Source organism: Grammomys surdaster, unplaced genomic scaffold (assembly GCF_004785775.1).
Source record: "Grammomys surdaster isolate TR1022 unplaced genomic scaffold, NIH_TR_1.0 66, whole genome shotgun sequence".
NCBI classification, from domain to species: domain Eukaryota; kingdom Metazoa; phylum Chordata; class Mammalia; order Rodentia; family Muridae; genus Grammomys; species Grammomys surdaster.
In genome coordinates, this window is record NW_021604568.1 from 17,082,771 (window position 1) to 17,102,844 (window position 20,074).

General features: G+C 40.1%; 1 protein-coding gene across 1 annotated transcript in view; it reads left to right on the forward strand.

Moving 5' to 3' along the window:
* Atrnl1 (attractin like 1) overlaps positions 1 to 20,074 on the forward strand; it is a 521,748-nt gene that overhangs the window by 113,291 nt on the left and 388,383 nt on the right. The window contains exons 20-21 of the mRNA XM_028775552.1: positions 3,181 to 3,274; positions 11,214 to 11,266. Coding sequence (XP_028631385.1) covers positions 3,181 to 3,274; positions 11,214 to 11,266 — 147 coding nt within the window. The remainder of the gene's footprint in view (positions 1 to 3,180; positions 3,275 to 11,213; positions 11,267 to 20,074) is intronic.

Here is a 20,074-nt window from a genome sequence, read left to right on the forward strand (position 1 = left end):
TCTCTCTCTCTCTCTCTCTCTCTCTCTCTCTCTCTCTCTCTCTCTCTCTCTCTCTCTCTCTCTCTGTGTGTGTGTGTGTGTGTGTGTGTGTGTGTGTGTGTTCAGCTTGTGTGCCTGAGTATCTTGGAACTTGACAGATAGGCTAGGCTGTCTGGCCCCTTCTCTCCAATGAATGCACCTGACTCTGACTTTTACAAACAGGACCCATGACACCTCTGTGTGTTTGTCTTTGTTTTTCAATGTGGCCTTTGTGAATCAAACTCAGGCCATGCTTGGTAGGGAGCACTTTACCCAGGTAGCTACTGCCCTAGCATAAGAATGCTCTTTTAAAGTAGAATTATTTCCTATGTTTTCATTTTTTATTGCTAGTTACAGAAATATACAGACCTTTGTTTTCACTAGGGCTGGGCTATTTAGGCTTCACTAGCCACTTTGAAGTTATACAAGGTTAATTATTTGTTTTTGAGGCTATAGGAATCAACTTCAAGACCTCACACATGCTAGGCGAATACTATACCACTGAGTTCTATCCTTAGAGTCTATGAAAGACTTCTGTTCACATTTATCTTTGCTTATCAGATTTTGGTTTTCCAAATACTTTTTAGGAGATTACTTCTTTGAATAGAAGAGATGATGTACCTGCAACCAGCCTCAGCTTTCTGCTTGCTTTTCTATTTGAGTGACTTTGGTTTTTGCTTGTGTCAATTCGAATGTCCCATACAAGATGGAAATGCATGACATAAATGCAGAGCAATGGCTTCTTGATTTTAGGAGACGAGAACATGTAGTCTCTCAAGTATTACGCATGATGCTACAGGCTTTAGGGTTTTTAAAAATTGTTTATTTTATATATTTATATTTAAAATGTTGTCCCCTTTCCAGATTTCCCCTCTGCAACCCCCTATCCCATCCTCCTCCCCTTTGCCTCTATGAGGGTGCTCCCCCACACAACCACCCACCTGTTCCTGCCTCACTGCTCTAGCATCCCCTTACACTGGGGCATCGAGCCTTCTCAGGACAAGGGCCCACCTCCCATGGATGCCGGAGAAGGCCATCCTCTTAGGCTTTAGTTTTTAAAAATATAATTTATGTTTAGTGAATTCCTTCTATTTCTGATTTACTGATTTTTAAAGAATATATTGTTTTTAGAATTTCATACATGAAATTCTTCCCACATGTGTCTTTCTTTATGATCTTCAAGCCTCTGCCAGGCTGTGGTATAAAGCAGATGTTCCAGTTAGGGCTGACAAGTTTTGTTTGGACAAGAGTCTCACTACATGACATTGGCTAGCCTGGCTTGGGACATGCTTCTTGGACCAGACTAGCCTCAAACTCACAGATACCTGTCTGCCTGTGTCTCAGAAGTGTTGGAGTTAAAGGCGTGTGTCATTAATTATGAAAGAATGTTAGGTTTTCTCAAATGATATTTCTGAATTTATTGATTATTATTATTTTTCATTGGGCTGTATTTTGCCAGTGTGATGTAATAATCACTGATATTTGACTGTTAAACTGTCTCTCTTGATACAAGTCCTTCATGGTCATGTGAGACCTTTCACAAGTCCCCAGATTTCCATTTCTAATTTGTTGAATTTTTCTGCATGTATGCTCATAAGATATATTGTTAGTAGTTGGATTTCCTTGTAGCTTTCAATTTGGATTTCAAGGTAATATTGTGAAGGATTATTATTTTTAATTTTTAGAAGGCATTTGTGAAGATCTGGTATTAGCAATATTGGATGAAATTTCTCAGTATTTCCATGTAAGCTTTGCTTTGTGGGCACTCTTTAATTACTCTAATTATTGTTAGGGAACTACTGAGGATATTTTGTTTCTTTACTTCTTTGTTTTGGTAGTTTGTATCTTTTTAGGAGGTTATTCAGTTGACTTGTGATCTGCTCTTTGGCATCAGTTTTTCATATATTCCCTTATCTATTTTATCTCTGTAAAGTGGCAGTGCCACTTCTTTTATTCTTAAGTAAAAACAATTCACTTTTTCATCATCATGAGGAGAGCAGACCCTAGAGACCTGTATGGCACTGTCACAGTTGTGATGTCTCTGTCTGTGGTTTTAATCCTAGAGGTCAGAGACAAGTGGTATACTAAGTAGCGGGGCGGGGTGGTGCCATTGTTAGGGGTGACTGACCTGTGATTGCCATCCTCATTACTAGTGCTGGTGCTAATCAGTACTGCCTTTGTTGAAATTAGCCCCGGCTGTCCTGGAACTCGCTCTGTAGACCAGGCTGGCCTCAACTGAGAGATCCATCTGCCTCTGCTTTCCGAGTGCCAGGATTAAAAGTGTACACTGCTGCCACCACCACCACCACCACCACCACCTGCTTGACATGTTAAGTGTTCTAAATTACAATATCTCATTTAATTCTCACGAGTCCTTAGAACTAAGTACTGTTATTTTCTACATATAGGTGCTAGAACCAAACTGGAGAGTTTCAGTAAATTGCTTAAAGTTATATAGTTAGCGACTGTAGGAGCGTGTTTGACATGAAATCACCGTGCTCCAGGGTTCTTGCTCTTTACATGTTACCTATGAATGTTCTGATCCAGTCACCTTCTCAAAGTCATATCCACTCTTTATGTAGCCAAGGGTAAGTTTGCCTGCCAGTCTGCTGCCTTCCCTCTACATGTGGGAGCTGGAGGTGTGCACCATGCATCTCCCATGTTCTGGGATTGGAGGTGTGCACCATATATCTCCCATGTACTTGGATTAGAGGTGTGCACCATGTATCTCCTGTGTGCTGGAACAGGAGGTGTGCCCCATGTGTTCTCCTCCCACACACTGAGATTGGAGGTGTGCACCATGCATGTCCCATGTGCTGGAATTAGAGGTGTGCACCAGTACACTTGCTATCTTTTTAACCACTTCCTTCACCAATGATGTGTCAGATCACAAGTAGAAACACAAAGGAGAGTTAGGGGACTACTTAGGTACATGGAACACGGAAGACACTCGGGGATTTTAAAGAGTTTTGCAAAGTTTTGCAAAGTCACATAGGTGACTTTACCTTCTGATGATTAAAAATAACACATGACCTGAGGAAACAGCCCCATAAAATAAGAAAATAATACTACTACTTAATAGATACTATGTTGTTTTGACTTCCAGCTTGATACTATGTTGTTTTGACTTCCAGCTTGATACTATGTTGTTTTGACTTCCAGCTTGCACCTGCGGCGGCCATGCAAACTTCTGTCACCAGCACACAGGAAAGTGTTTCTGCACAACCAAGGGGATAAAAGGTGACCAGTGCCAGCTGTGAGTACAAACCATTGTTTCTGTAACTTTCATGGATTTTGTGCCTAGAACTAATTTTTAGATTTTATTTTTGAATGTTAGCATTATGTTAGTTAAGCTTACAGTATTGTAAGCTATTTTCATTTACGTATTATCAGTTCTTTAGAAAAACATAAATGGTTAAAGACGGCAATTACAGAAGCTGTGAAGCCGAGCCTGCAGAATCAGCTGACAGGATCTCTGTTTCCACAGAGGGTGTGCAGTGCCACACTTGACCTCCAACCTGGGTTCCGCGAGTCCACAGTCAGGTCACTGCTGAGTCACCGAGCCACTAGCCTCCATTTTCTCCTAGATTGTTCATTATGTAGAAACCAATATTTTGCTCTCAGTAATTTATGAGTTACTTTCTTGTGACATTTAGTTATTCTTAATATTTATTACCTTCCAAATGTGACTTTAAAAGGCAATACGTTATTTTCTTTTCTTAATTTTGTTCATGTACATATTAAAATCAGATTTGTATAGTTTAAAATTAAATAGGTACAAACACATGCTCGGTTTTCATGTATATTTATAATTTGAGAGCAACCATGTTTCCATTATTTGAATTATGTAATGATCAGGCGAAAATTAATAAAGAATTCACTAAATTATAAATACCTAAAAATTTTTTATTTGCCATCATTGCCTAGACTTCAAGTTCAGAGAAGCTTTGTATAGCCAGGGAGTCTCTTAGTTGTGAACACTATGGCTAAAGTGAAGTCAAAGCCTTAGGTCTTATGATGGCTCTATTAGCCCAGGCTGGCCTGACTAAAATGAGCTAACCCAAGGCTGACACTCTATGTTAGAGGGATGCCTGTGACATTCCAAGAGTAATGTGTGTTCTGAGTAGAGCCAGCTTTATTGTCATGAGCTGGTGAATCTGCACAGGTCCTATAAGCAGAAGAGTTTAAGACCACGGTGTGACCATCTTAGCACTTTTTAAACAGTAGCCCTAACTATATGTACACTTTACGGTAATGCCCCCTCAGATTATATACCAGGTCATAGCATCAGTATGTCATCACAGCAATGAAGGTAATGTCTGCAGAGCCAAGCTACAGCATTACAGGCAAGAGCAAAGTGTTGCAACTGTGATTATGAACTTTAAGTAATTATTACAGTTTTCCATAAGTGATTTAAATATATAGTTCTATAATAGTTACCTCTTTTGTAATTGCATTTTAAGAACATGCTTTTGTTCTTAGACAGAAGAGAGCAACATTTTCATTTACTTATGAGCTGATAGATCACAGGTCAAGAATATGTATTTTACCTAAAATACATAATGTTTGAATGACAAAAATGTATTTTGCTTTTGATCTAATTTATGAAGCTTTATGAAGAGGAACTGGAATAACAATTTATGAAGAGCACTTTTGTATGATTTTGTTTCTGCATGCTGTAGCTTCTTCTCTCAGACAGTACATCCTGACCAGTTTCCCCTTTCTCCAGTCCTCCAAGCCTCCATCTCCCACTTCCCCTCTGTTTCCCATCAGAGAACAGCAGGTCTCTAATAAAACAAGGCAAAAGCCCTCATATCAGGACTGGACAAGGCAACCCAATACAAGTACTATAGTGCCAAGAGCAGGCAAAAGAGTCAGAGACATACTCGTTCCCACTGTTGGGAGTTCTACAAACCACCATGCTAACAGCCGTAACATACAATGAGGACAGGGTCTTGCTTGCTTCAGTCTCTGAGCCCGTGTGAGCCCTGCTTAGTCGATGGCTCAGTGGACCATGTTCTGGTGTTCTCTACCCCCTCTGACTTTTACAGTCTTTCCCCTCTCTTCCATGAGCTTCCCTGAGCTCTGAGGGGAGAGACTGATGGAGACACATGATTTAGATTCCCTCTCCACATAATGTCTGGCTGTGGTCCTCTGCACCCCTTCCTGTCAGCTGCTGGAGGAAGCATCTCTGTTGATAAGTGGACGAGGGCCTGATTTATGGGTATAGCAGAGTATCGTTAGGAATCATCTCATTGATTTTTTTCTTTCCAGTTGTGTCTGGTTCTTTTGTAGGTCTCCGGGTTTTTCAGTCTTCACTTCCTGGCCATGCAGGCAGCGTAGGGCATTTGCTCCCTCTCGTGGCCTTGGCCTAAGTTAGACCAGACAGTGTTGGCCATCTCTGAGGTTCTGTGCTGCCATCGCCCCAGCACATTTTGCAGGCAGGACAAATTATAAGTCAAGGGTCTTGTTCCTGGGTTGATGTCCAGATTTCCTGTCTGGAGCCTGCAGAGTACCTTCCTGTACCAAAGAGTCTAGGAAGTCGGGGTGAAGGCTTCATACGGGCACCAGCATGGGTTCAGTGAGCTGTGTAGATGTTCTCAGTAGTGGGTCCCTGCTGTCAGTTTTTGGAGAGCGACCTTCTGTCCTAGCATCAGCCTGGGGGTTGTTTAGGGATCACCATGGGATGCCCTTGGACAACAACTCAACCAAATGCAGTCTGATTCCACCACTGGAAGCCTTACCTGGCTACAAAAGATGGCCGGTACAGACTCTGTATCCTTCATTGCTAGGACTCCTCACTAGGCTCACTGTTATAGATCTCAGGAAGTTTCCACAGAAGATTCAACATGGTCCCCATCAAAATTCCAACACAATTCTCTACAGACCTTGAAACAATCTTCAACTTCGTATGGAAAAATAAAAATACCCAGGATAGGCAAAACAGTCTGGAAGTACCTGAAAGAACTTTGTGAGGGATAACCGTCCCTGATTTCAAACTGTACTACAGAGCAGTAGTAATAAATACCACATAGTATTGGCACAAAAACAGACTGGTTGATCAATGGAATCGAATCAAGGACCCAGTTGTAAATCTGCACACCTATGGACATCAGATTTTTGATAAAGAAGCCAGAAATACACAATAGAAAGAAGAAAGTGTTTTCACAAATGGTGCTGGTCTAACCGGATGTCTTCATTGAGAAGAGCGTCAATAGCACTTCATTCATCACCCTGCACTAACTCAAGTCCAAGTGGATCCGAGACCTCAATGTACAACTAGACACACTAGACCAGATAGAAGAGAAAGTGGGAAAGAGCCTTGAACGTATTGGCACAGGAGACACCTTTTGGATAGAACACTGATAATGCAAAGGACATCCTCAATAGGACAAAACAGCAGCCTGCACAGTGGGAAATGCTTTTTACTGACTCAATATCCAATAAAGGCCTAATATCCAAAATATATAAAGAACTCAAGCAACTAGATATCAAAAAATCAGATTGTCCAATGAAAAATGTGGTACGGATGTAAACAGAGAGTTCTCAATTAAGAAATAACAAATGGCTGTTCAGCACATTTTTAACTTTTGAATGGGGGTAATAAAAATGAGGTCATCGTTTTAGAAACAGTCATTTGTTACGTCATAGTTATGTTGGAAAATTCTTTCATTAGAAAGCAGAGATAGTCACTGCGGTATTCAAACAGTGATTAAATTATTGCTTGAGATTAGTAAGAAAAACTGACTTTTACCCAAAGTACCTTTCATTCTACTAATGTACTTTCCACAATATAGTACACGCATTTCTTGTATGAATAATTTAGAATAACCATGAATCCTTCCTTCCAAGGGCATGTTCCATCTGTCTTTATGTAAGTCATCAAATGTCACATATTTTTGTAAACTTCCCAAGTGGATATTGGTTCCTTTCTGATCTAAGTCATTTGTTGCATTGACCACGTATTTGTTTATACTATTTTATTTCAACAAAAAACCGAAAACAGCTTTATATCAATACAAGATGCTCAGTAGATGTATTGATTGTTCTTGCTGGCTTCTCAGAAGGGAGTCACCAAGGATGAAGAAGGTCCAAGCATATACTACTCAGTTGGAATTTGAAGGAGGAATAACATCTTCTGAAGTAGGACGACAGCAGACGGAAGTGGAAGCAGTGCCATGAGCGAGAACACAGAAATGAACGTGGTCGTAGTGTTTCCTGTGTCTGGTCATGGATGTAGAGAATATTGCCCTCACCCTTGTTAATTGACGAAGGAAAGAAAAGCTTTGTAAAGTACAAACCCTTGAGTTAATTGAAACTCAAATCACCAGTAAACAATGAGAAAACCCAACCAACCAACCAAACAACCAAATAACTAAATGACCAGCCAACCAACCAATCAAAAACCCCTAAAGGAGAGAAACCGGCAGGAGCTTGCATACATGCAGTGGCAACTTCGGCTTTCATGGAATGCATTAGCTGGTAAATGCTGCTCTCACTGGTGTGGAGCATCACGAACCGTAGGAATGGATAGCATGTGAGATTCTCCCTTCTCAGAGATACTCTCGAACCTCCTATATGGATACTACTGGTTTCTCACAGAAAAAAATAGAGATGATTTAATTTTTTTTCTTCCTCCTTCTCCTCCTCCTCCTCCTCCTCCTTCTTCCTTCTTCTTCTTCTCCCTCCTCCTCCTCCTCCTCCTCCTCCTCCTCCTCCTCCTCCTCCTCTTCCTTCTTCTTCTGCAGGATCTTACTGGGTAGGCCTAGCTGGTCTACACTCACTATGTAGACCAGGCTAGTCTAGAACTCATAAAGTAGAACCTGAGTTCTCACTGCCTCTTCCTCCCAGTGTAGATGGGAAAGGTGGCAGGCACCACACTCAGCTTGCAAGTGGAAAAGATCTTAAGGCAGCGTTCTCCTTGGAATAAGCTGTGGGAGGAAATGACTGCCATGGTGGTCAAAGCAGTACTAATTATGGTAAAATATCCATTTAGCTAGCCTCAGTTACATAGTGAATTTTAGGCCAGTCTTGGCTGCTCTATCTCAAACACTGGAATATCCAGAACCAAAGCATAAAACCAAGTAGTCATACTGTCATGATCATGACAGTTCTCAACCTAACATTCCAAGATAATTAGTACAGAAAATGATAATTTTAAAATAAAAGCACCTACTGAATTTAACAGATCGGTCTCTGTAGAAGAAATACAAATGGCCAACACCTTAGCCTTCAGGGACGTATAATCCAGCTCACTCCAGTCAAGGTTGATGTCATTGAAGATACTCTTGACAAAAATGCTGGCAAGGCCGTGGATAAAAAGCTGTCATTTACAGCTGACAGGAGTGTAAACTTGTGGAGTCATGAAAGACAAGGAAGTTCCTCATACAGCCCCTTAGAGCTGGCAGATAACTCAGCTGTTCTGTTCTTGGTTTGGACCTGAAGGACTAAATTACTCAACCTGCCACATGGAAACATCCGTGTTTATCTGCTCACAAATCACAGTATCTAGGAAACAGAACCAGCCCAGATGAATGGCTCCATGAAATACGATACATATGCTCGACGGGGATTTACGCAGCCATAAGGAAAAATGAAATCATGACATTTGAAGGAAAGTAGATACAACAAGAAATCATTATGCTCAGTGAAATAAGCCAGACGCAAGAAGACAGGATTTCCTTGGAATATTTGATGTGTGGTACCTGAGTTTTAAATTGTGTGTGTGTGTGTGTGTATGTCACTACATGTTTATGGTTATTGATTTCCTTGATGATTGCAAAGCTAGTCATTCCTTCCCAGTTGCATCCAGTCGATGTAAGATAGTGCCAAAATGTGTGGTTAGTACTCAGCCAGCAGGGGAGAGGACACTTCTGGGAGTCAGCACTCGCCTTCCACTATGGGCTCCAGGAATTGAACTGAGGTTGGCAGGCTTGCCAAGCAGGTGTTTTTACCCACAATGCCATGCTGCAAGCACAAGAGAGGGGATTTGTCCTTCATTTTCTGCTTTGTCATTAAGGCTGCCTGCTGTCACTCCCTATGAAAGTATACACAACCAGGTCCCTCTCAACCTTCTATGGAGGTGATAACTGTCTGAATTACTTGTTATTCACCCTGGCTCTAGGTAACAGAACTTCATGATAAGATATAATTGGATGACTGTCAGACAGCACTGAATGCGACGGCTAGTGGAGCAGTGATTATCCGGTGTGATAGAGTAGTCATGGAGATTCGTAGCTGGTCAGTGAGATGCTGCATAGCCTTGGAGAAACAGTAGTGTTTGTTCAGTAATGTTAACACTTGATTATGAAGCCTAAATCGTAAGGCTTGAAAATCTGGCTGCTTTTGTTAAAGGCCATATGGCTTAGATGAAAGTGCCTTTTGTGAAGTCAAGCCATGCTGTGAACACCAGCAAGCCTTCAGTGATAGCCTTGAAAGGAATCACCTTCCACAGCCAGAGGGCAGAGTGTGTTGAAAATCATTCTTAGAACTCAGTCGTAAGGGTGGCTGATGGCAACAACTTAAAATGGAGCTTCCGCCATGACAGTTGTTCCTGACCGTCATGCCTGATCAAGAGAAGGAAGGTGTTAAGGTCTGTAGTGGGAGAGAATATATCATGTCAGAAAACAGAGGCCTCAGAGTGCCCCGAGCAGTCCCGCCTGTAAGGTTACTCTCCGACCATTGCTCAGTGAGCCTGTTGGTGAACTGTCTATTGCATCTCTAGTCTTTCTTGATTTTTTAATTAGATAACATTTCTTTAGAGAGATTTGAAGTATATTTTAATATCTTTAATGGTTATCTCCAATATAAATGTAGCAAGCACATGGCTAAAACGAATCTAAAGCGTAATATTATTTAGCTTATTTTCTGCTATTCCATTTTTTATTATTAAAATATATTTGCATTATAATATCTTTGTTGTAATGAACTGTACTATGAAAGAGACATTTCAAAGGTTTCTCTAATAACCTTTTAAGGATAAATTTAATTGAAATGTGAAGCTATTATATTTAGTTGCTTTTGGTACATATATTTTATTTTAAGTTTATTTTTTGACATTATATTTATAACATTTCCGCTTTCCCTTTTCTACCTCTAGGCCGTTTCCATTCACACACACACACACACACACACACACACACTCGTAAATATACCTGTTAAATGATATAATGTTAGAAGAAAGTGCCTTTCACGAACTTACGACATTCTGTGAACATCAGTATTGGATGTAGATGGCTCTGTCCGTTACGGGTGGGTTGTTGTTCCTGGGTTCTGTAAGAAAGCAGATTGAGAGAGTCACGGAGAGCAAGGCAGTCAGCAGCACCTCTCCATGATAACTGCTCCTGCCTCCAGGTTCGGGCTTTTTCTGAGTTCCTGTCCTGACTTCCTCCTTCCATGAGGAATAGGGATTTGGAAGTGTAAGCCAAATCAATCCTTTCCTCTCCAAGTTGCTTCGGCCATGGTGCTTGTAGTATACCCGGTTTGCTAAGTCACTCACCCTCTTTGACATGCCCACCAGTGTCCTTGTTCAGCACATGTTCCAGAGTCATTTATGTGAGGCTGTATGGGGGACACATCTGGTGTCAGTAGAAAACTCAATCTGAAAGCGAAGTTCCTGATCCTCTGGCTTTACAGTCTTGCTAGCACCCTTTTCAAAATGTCCCCATCTTACTCTGGCACATGTATTTTATAACATTTATTGTGGAAGTGTACCTCAAGAAATAGAATTATGTAAATCAAGACTCTGTCTCACGCTGATAGTGTTTTATGGAAACAGGACCTGAAGATAAAAATCAAAACTTTTGAAAAATTAATAAATTTCTCTGCTGTTAGAGGTGATTGCATGTATGAAATGTTTGACTTAGCATCTGCGTGTTTGATCTTCATATATATTTTTAATAATCCAATGAAAGGTCAAGAGTTTGAGCCTTTGAGTTTAGTTCTTGTTAGTCTATTTTGTTTGAGTCTATTGATTTAGAGAAAACTTTTCTCAGGCTCTGTCACGGATGTGGCCTTTTCGCATTTTTCACAAGCATTCTCTGTTTACTCATGCTTACTTATTGTTAGGACTTCTGCAGTCAGTTATTTTCCAAGTTTATATTTTTTAAAAGAATCGTTTTATGATAGAGTTTTAACATATCTACATCATTTATTGTTAAACAAGTTTTCTTTTTTTTTAAAAAATGTTTTTACAGATGTGACTCTGAAAATCGCTACGTTGGTAATCCACTCAGGGGGACATGCTATTGTAAGTATTTGGATGTTTTTATTGACGGTAATTGGTTTATATTAGTAGCTTCAGGTAAACTGAATACCCATGGCTTCATTACAACGTAGTTACTCCCATCCACATATTTTACTAATTAACTATCTAAAATTTTGAGATTATAACATTCCTGTAATTTGTATTTCTTTATACTTCTACATCTGTCTCTAAGAAAGTTAATCCCTGTTTACAATGTTCTCTTAATGCGTTTGGCATATTTTTCCTACTCTGAATAGTAAAATAATAATACAACCTGAACATGAACAAAATGTAGGGTTCAAATAAACATCTAGAATTTTAATGTAGTATTTAAAAAAAATGAAGTGATAGTGTTTTATGATAGATTATTTACAAGGAGCCGTTGGTCTTTCCCCAGATGTGTGCTGCTTTTCCGTCTGCAGATGCTGTGATTTGGTTGTTTAGCTTTACTAGAATCAGGTGAATTATTTCCAAAATGTCCTCCCATCAGTGTTCTCCTTATCCGTGTATAAGATTTCCAGTTCTTCTCAACACACTTTTACAGTTAGCTTTTTAAATTCTGGATATCCTAGTAGTTATCGAATAACGAAATCTATTATTTTACTTTGCACTTCACTCACTACTAACAATATTGAGACTCTCTGACACATAAATGCTATATGCATTCTACTTGGAACGTATTAAGACTTTTTCTTAATGGTATATTTTCATGGTTGTTTTAGTTTGCTTTCTGTTGCTGTGTTAAACACCAAGACCAGGAACAACTTGGGAAGGAAAGGGTTTATTTCTAAGCTCCATCGCTGAGGGAAGTTGGGGCAGGAACTCCTTAGTCAGGAAAACTTCCCTCAGACTTGCCAGAGAGCTATTCTAGGGGAGGCATCTTCTTCATGGAGGTTTCCTTTTCCCACATTCCTTTAGTGTGTCTCAAATTTACCAAAACCAATCAAATAAACAAGCAAGCCAGCCAACTGCGTGGGACAGTGGTATTGCATTTTAAAGACCCTTTATTCTATATAGAAGTCCTGTATAAGATGTATAGCTGGCATACTCTCCTTAGGTTATGATTTGTTTAAATCCTTAAGGCATGCGCCACCATTTCTTGATATGTCACCATCCTGTAAAAAGTTGTTTTCCTGTTTTCTTGAAAGGCAGCTATTTGTAAATTAATTTTATTCGTACAGTATATTTTAACCATGTCCTCCTGTCCTCCAGCCTGTGTCCTCCCCACCTCCCTACCTACGCAGATCCATGTTACTTCCCTTCCCCCTCCCTGTCTGTCGTCTCTCTGTCTCTCTGTCTCTCTCTCAAAAATATCACCAACATAAGTCTCCCCTCAAACAAAACAATAAAACGAAGAAGAGAAAGAAAAAAAAAATACCCTCAAACTCTAAAAAGCTCCAACAAAAAGCAAGATGTGGCATTTGTTGTGCGGCCAACTACTTTGAGGCAGGCCCCTGGTGTGTGGCTGAGCCGCCCGATGACCCTGTTAGAGGAAACTGCTCCCCCTTCCCAGCAGGCATGAGTTACAGTGAGCTTCTCAGTTAGGGGCAGGGCTTTTGCCTACTTCCTCCTCTCAGGGCTGGGATTTTAAAACTATTTTGAGATTTTATCTCAGCACTCAGTTAGAATGTCCAAGATTAATACAACAAATGACAGCACAGGCCATGGAGGGTGAGGGCGCTTATTTGCTGCTGGTAGGAGCATGAACTGGTACAGTCACTACAGAAATCAGTGTGGCGGTTCCTCATAGACATCAAGATCCAGCTATACCACTCCTGAGCATGTACACAAAGGACTCTAGATCTTACTACAGAGATAGATCCTGGCTCAAGGACTCTAGATCTTGCTATAGAGAGATACTTGCTCAAGGACTCTAGATCTTACTACAGAGACAGACACTTGTTCAAGGACTCCTGATCTTCCTACAGAGACACTTGTTCATCCATGTTCACTGCTGCTCTGTTTATAATAGCCCTTGGAAGTGGCTTAAATGTCCAGACCTGAGGAACGGATAATGAAATTGCGGTATTTGCCCAGTGGGATGATATTCAGCTGTGAAGAATAATTAAAGTTTCAGTAAGTGAATAGAGCTTGAAACAGTCACCCAAGTGATGTAATCCAGACCAGAAAACAAAACTCGTAACTTCCTAAAATAGGAAATGGTAAGACAGCATGTTCAAGCCAAATGAAAGGCAGGTTGTTTTGTTTTTGGTTCATTTGTTCATTCGTTTGTTTGTTTCTTCTCCTTTTTTCCTTTTCCCCCTCCTAGGCAGGGTTTCTTTGTAGAGCCTTGGCTGCCCTGGAACTAGCTCTGTAGACCAGGCTGACCTTGAACTCAAAGTGATTTGCCTACCTCTGCCTCCTGAGTGCTGAGATTAGAAGAGCGTGAACAAAGCTGCTTTTAATTTAAATGAACTTCAATTTACAAATTAGGTATTCTGAGATATGTTTGTAAACACACTTGTTGAGATTTATACTGATATTTTTCCTGTACCAATCTGATGACTATCAGAATTTCTATTTTACTTTAGTTTTATTTTATTTAGTTTAGTTTTATGAATCAATGACTACTATACAATCATGTCGATTTTCTACTTTTGTTCATTCACCAGTCGATGAATATTAGATGTTTTCCAAGTTCTATTTGGAGATATGCTCTTGTGAACATTTAAATAGTCAGTGGTGTGTGCACACGTATTTATTTTCCCTGAGCAAGTGCCTGAAAGTAAAATTTGTGTGTTAAGCCAGGCACATGCCTATGATCCCAGCGTTGGGAGGCTGAGGCAGGAGGATAGCCAGTTTGAGACCAGCCAGGCCTCTACAGTGTTGCCTGTTTTTTACAAAACAAGCAAGTAAGCACAGGTAGACAAATTCAGAACAACACTGAATTGTGAGGCTGCATGTTAGGAGTATATTCACTTTTAAAGCTGTTTTCCAGTGTGATGTCCTGTTCTTTGAGAGCACCAACCTGTGGCGCTTCCGTGTTCTATACTCTTATAGACGCTCAGGAGCGCCCCCTGCCGAGCAATGCTAGTATTGTCAGTTCATTTAGTTTGCATTTCTTCTGTGACTCCTGTCTTATGTGGGTCGAGGTCCTGACCTCTACACGGTGTGCCCACTGACCCTGTGCTTAGCAGTCAGTCTAGACTGGCTGATGCTGAGTGCAGAAAACTACTTTTTTGGCCCCTATGCCTGACATTTTTATGTGGCTGCGGGGGGGTGGGGCTTGAACTTGGGCCTGCTTTCGGGTTACTGGTGGCTGTTTCCCCAATCCTTCGTTTTCCAAGTTTATGTTCTCTGCTGTTGGGTACTGTGTCCTAGTAGTGATCCCACACGTCATTATTCAGCGGAATGTTTACAGTATTTTAAAGTATTCTTTGGATCAAACTGTACCATTTCCTATCTCAGGGAGTCATAAAATTTGTTTCTGAATGCATTTATTTGTTTTTCTATTATTAAATAGTGAATTTCATTATTGAGTTTTCTAATATTAAACTTTTTGTTCTGGAGTAAATTACACTTTCAAGGAATATTGCTTCAGTTTTACACACTATTACCTGTTTATACTTTATTTAGGGTTATATAAAATTTTAGTGAGTATAGTCTGCTGTTTTTTTTTGTACGTTGTTTTCTTTCTAGTCCTTGATTATGTTTGTTTTATTTATTTATATATGCACATTTTTGAGTTGTGGGGTTAGCTCTTGTGAATGAATTTGAAAGACTGCTCTTTTTTTTTCTTTTAAAGCATCAATAGTGAAAATATCATGTGAGCTTTTTTTTTTGTCGTGAGCCTAATGGCTGAGCCATCTCTTCAGCACTTGGTGAACTTTTTAAAGAGTGACATTTAATCTCATCCTCTGGTTGCGGTGCTTTGAAATTGTTAAAAGTGGTTTACACCATCACCCTTGGCTTTCGCCCCTTCTGCTGCCTTTGTTCTCCAGCACACCAACTTTGTGTTTCCAAATGTCCCTTTTCTTATCCCTCCGGCTGCTGAGCCCTGTGCTTTGCTGCTGAGCTCCACCCCAGTATTTTTGTTGCTGATTTGCCTACGTTTGGTATAAAGTTTTTTTTTATTTGCATTATTAGTTCCAGAATTTATTATTTCAATTTTTTATATTATATTATTTTTTCTAAGCTTCTAAGAACACACATTTTAATATTTTCTAACTTTATTGACATTGTAGCGGATATTCTAAATCTTTTGTGTTAGCGTCCACCGTGGGACGCTTGACAGCGCTTGGACATGTTTTATTTTCCCAGCTGGAGGAAGGCGTGGTATGGAGGGGATGTAGAGGTAGAGGTAGGCTGAGAGGTACTTAACGCTGAGAGGTACTTACTGCTCAACAGTCTGTAAGGCTCGGATACCTTGTTCGGAACAAGGAATCATCAGGTGAAAAATAACAACCAGGTTGAGAGACCCTGGTTTAGAGGCTTGATCAGTTGCAGACTTGATTAGAGAGAAGCATTTCCGTGTGTACACACAGCATGTGTGGTTGGCGCTCCTCTTCTGTTCTTAGCACACAGGACGATCAGTGTGCTGCATCTAGTTGGCGAGTTTGTACAGTTTGTTATTCCGAAGCCTCCTTCGTTTTTTGGTTATAATACTTAAATAAAAGCAAATTTGAACCCATGATTGATTAGGTTACCCATTGCTAAAGAGTTCACACGGAAGGTGAATGCTATATTCTCCCCTTGTTGTCTGCTTTACTAATGTACGCATGCTTTTGTTTGATCTAAATAATTTTATCATGAGCATCTTTTAAGGTGGTGGGTTTTTACTGTATCTTTTAAGATTATAAATTCATTTGTGTTCAGCACATTTCAACCACAGTTACTGGCTTTCCTCAGTCTTTCCGTGTTTCTTAGTTTTTATTTTATATGTACATATTTGTTGCCTATTTTTCTTAATTAGAGATTATCCTTTTTCTTTTTTATGTATGGATTTTATACATACCACATGGTGTCTGTTACAAGTATTGACATATCATGCAGCTCATATTCCATACGTTATACACTTTAAATACATTAATACTCAAGCAATTTATGTTGACAACTAAGATAACCTTCCTCTTAAGTCAGTGCTGTCTAATATAAATAAAATGAGCCATATGTGAACGTAAATCAATTTAAATAAAATATTTAACTCGACACATCTAAACTATTTTTAATATAAAATGATCGATATTTAAAGAGCATCAGTGGGATATCCACATTCTTTCTTTTTGTGCTAAGTATTTGAAATACATTTACAAACTTGTATTTGACTTTTCCACTGTCATCTAAGCTGGTCCCAAACATCATCTTTGTTTTCCTGGTGTTCACCAGGAGCTCTGTGCTAAAGTATGTCGCGATTCCACCTAATCACCTCGCTTGCTCCTTAACCACAGTGACTGTCTTCTCAGAGAATTTCTCCTGTTAGGCTGTGGCTTCCTTTTAGAAATGCGGAAGAAATTGTCCTGACACACTAGATGGCAGTATTGCCATGGTCAGCACACCTCAGAGCTAGGAAACTTTTGAAAGGAAATGGAGTGAATATGGAAACTTTCTGAATTTTGAGATTAGATCATAATTTGTGCTGCGAGTCGGCACCGTACCTCGTAGTGTGCAGCGCGGTGTCGGCACTGTACCTCGCAGAGTGCAGCGCGGCGGTAACATAAGCGGAGGCAAGTCAGCAGCAGAACTCCGCTTATAACCTTAGCTGTTGCAAACTCGAGTTTAAAATCTCAATCAGAATATGTGAGAAAGCTATCAGCCCCTATTGACATTTAATTACTGAATTTATCCTCAGTTATTTAAAGATACATCCTTTTTGGTTACATGAATTTTAAAAACAATAAACAGTAACAAAAAAACCTTTGAAGGATTTCCAATTACTGTGTAGGTCTTAGACTGAGAAACATTATTTACGAACGATTGTGTGTGTGTGTATATGTGTGTGTGTGTGTGTGTGCTTTGCCTACATAGATGTCTGTGTACCACGTGCATGCTGTTGTCTGAGGAAGCGGTGAGCCTCCATTTCATTTGGGTGCTGGGAATCTAATCCATGTCCTTCACAAAAACAGCAAGGCTCTTAACCACTGAGGCAACTCTCCAGCCTAAGAGAGAATATTTTTAACACATTATTGTAGCAGTAAATTAAAATAACAAATATCAATCTTAATGCCATAGAATGTTGGGCCATACAAAGTAAGGAAAAGATGAAACTTGAATTAATCCTTATATCTAATGAGACAATTCTGTTTTTTTGTTTTGTTTTTGTTTGGTTTTTGTTGCTTTAAGTATGAATGAAAGTTTTTGTTGTTGTCTTGAACTATACATTTGGTTAATGAATTTCTTTTCTTGAATTTTTTATTAGATATTTTCTTTGTTTACATTTCAAATGTTATCCCCTTTCCTAGCTTCCCCCCCCCGGGGGGGCCCCCCCCCCGGCCCCCCCCCCCCCCCCCCCGCTTCTATGAGGGTGTTCCCCCACCCACCCAATCTCGCTTCCCTGTCCTGGCATTCCCAGTGTATACACTGGGGCATCGAGCCTTCACAGGACCAAGGGCCTCTCCTCCCACTGATGTCCTACAAAGCCATCCTCTGCTACATGTGCTGCTGAAGCCATGGGTCCCTCCATGTGTACTCTTTGGTTGGTGGTTTGGTCCCTGGTAGCTCTGGGGGTGGGGTCTGGTTGGTTGATATTGTTCTTCCTATGGGATTGCAAACCCCTTCAGCTCCTTGAGTCCTTTTACATTTTGAGAGCTTAATTGAATTTCTCTTGAGTAGGCTCTGGTCTGCTCACCCTAGAATTGGGCTTGGTGGTGAACACAGATTCAAAGCTCTTTTTAACATAGTAAAGGCAGGCCTCAAGCACTCCCTGACAGACTGTATCTCCTTCCTGCTGGGGGTGGGGGTGGGGAGGCAGCAGTACAGCCTTCATTAGTAGTGGGCCAGAGGCCAGCATTGTGAACTTCCTGCCTGTAGGCATGTGAACCCCGGAAACCTCTTCCTAATGAACTTCCCAGTTTGTGGCTTGTGCTTATAGTCTCTCTCAAAACAGACTACATATGGGGGGGCGGGGGAGTTTTGGTTTTATCAGAATCTTTAATGCTTTAATCTATTTATTCCTAAGTAGCCCAAACTTTGTATTTGTTTGTGGCCTTTACGCTTGCTACTTTTCTCCCTCCCAACCCATCACATCTTTTGTTTCTGTCCCGTACAGTACAAGGTTTGCCGCTATTCTGCTTACACGCTTGAGCTTTGTTTTTCATGTAAAGGAGGATTCTGTATGCACAGCATCTTGTTTTGTTTGTCTCCACACGCGGGAATATATGCTCCTTATAGCAGACCTAATGGTAGTACACACATATAAATTATTAATAAATGAATAAATAGGCTATGTACGCACGCTCAGTGATTAAAGCTGTTTAATAAAAGGTTTCAAGGCCATGTGATTTTTTTGTAAAGTAGTGCTTGCTGTAAATGCGTCACGGACATCGGATAGTATCCAAAGATACGTTGCTTGTGTTCCTCACCACTTAATTTTGTATGTAAATCCTCACTCTTTGTAGAAGCTAGTACTGTTTTCTTTCAGGGACTCGAGTTCAGTGCTGGCTGAGGCTGGTTTACTTTGAAACTTAAGCCGTACACTTCAACCACGTCACACTAGGATGAGAGGCTGCATCTGTATGAATTCTGTTTCTCTTGGCCTACATCTAAGAGGCATGCAAATTAGAAATGAGATAAGTCATTTTCAGAACTGAGTGTTATTTTAATTGTTAATCATGTAAGTATATGATATGAAAACTTACCAAGAAAATGATTCTGTCTGTACGTTCCTTTGAAACTACCCTGATTTTAATCCCAGTAATAGAAGTAATGCATAATCGTTCTGGAAGATAGATAGATTAAAAGGCAAATTAAAATCACTGATGATTCTGCCCAAAGGAAATTGCTGTTAATCATTAGTATATTGATCTAAAATGCGAATCACAAGGGAATATCCTACTTTATGATCTTAGAGGGCTGTCTGGGCTTTCTTCTCCCCTTTGTGTTGGAAAGCATACAGGGCCTGATGCATGCTGGGTTCTTGCCACACCTCTGTGGCTGTAACTTCTTTATGAAGTTGAATGTTCATAGGCAAACTATACACTCTATTTGTGATCAGCATTCACCGTATCATGTGATACTGTTTCTGTCTTGTGACATCAGTGTCTTCCCAAGACTCCTTGACTGATGGACACCCTCACTCAGGCTGCCTGTCCACCTCCTACAGAAAGGAAGCCGCTTACAGGTGGTATATGAATTGGTCTGGAGCTTTTCAGCTCTGGTCATTTTGTGATTAGTGATAAGTTAAATTAATCTATGTATTTCAAGTAGTCGTTACTGATATTTGTGAGACTGTCAACTGTTTTAACTGTTTCACTTCAGTTCGTTGACTCTTTAATGTATTTCTTTTCAAGCTTTTTTATAATTTTTGAGGCACAAGGAATTTGACGTACTATTGTTTGGATTAATCCAACAAAACACATGGCTGTGATATTCTTTAAAATTTTCATTCTGAGGGGCTGGAGAGATGGTTCAGTGGTTAAGAGCACTGACTGCTCTTCCAGTGGTCCTGAGTTCAATTCCCAGCAACCACATGGTGGCTCATAATCATCTCTAATGGGATCTTATGCCATCTTCTCGTGTGTTTGGAGACAGCTACAGTGAGCTCATAGACAGTGCACTCATATAACATACATACATAAATAAAAATCATAAAATTTTTTTTCATTCTGGGGTGTTATTGTTAGGCATTTTTCTCTGAACATTGACATAAAAATTAAA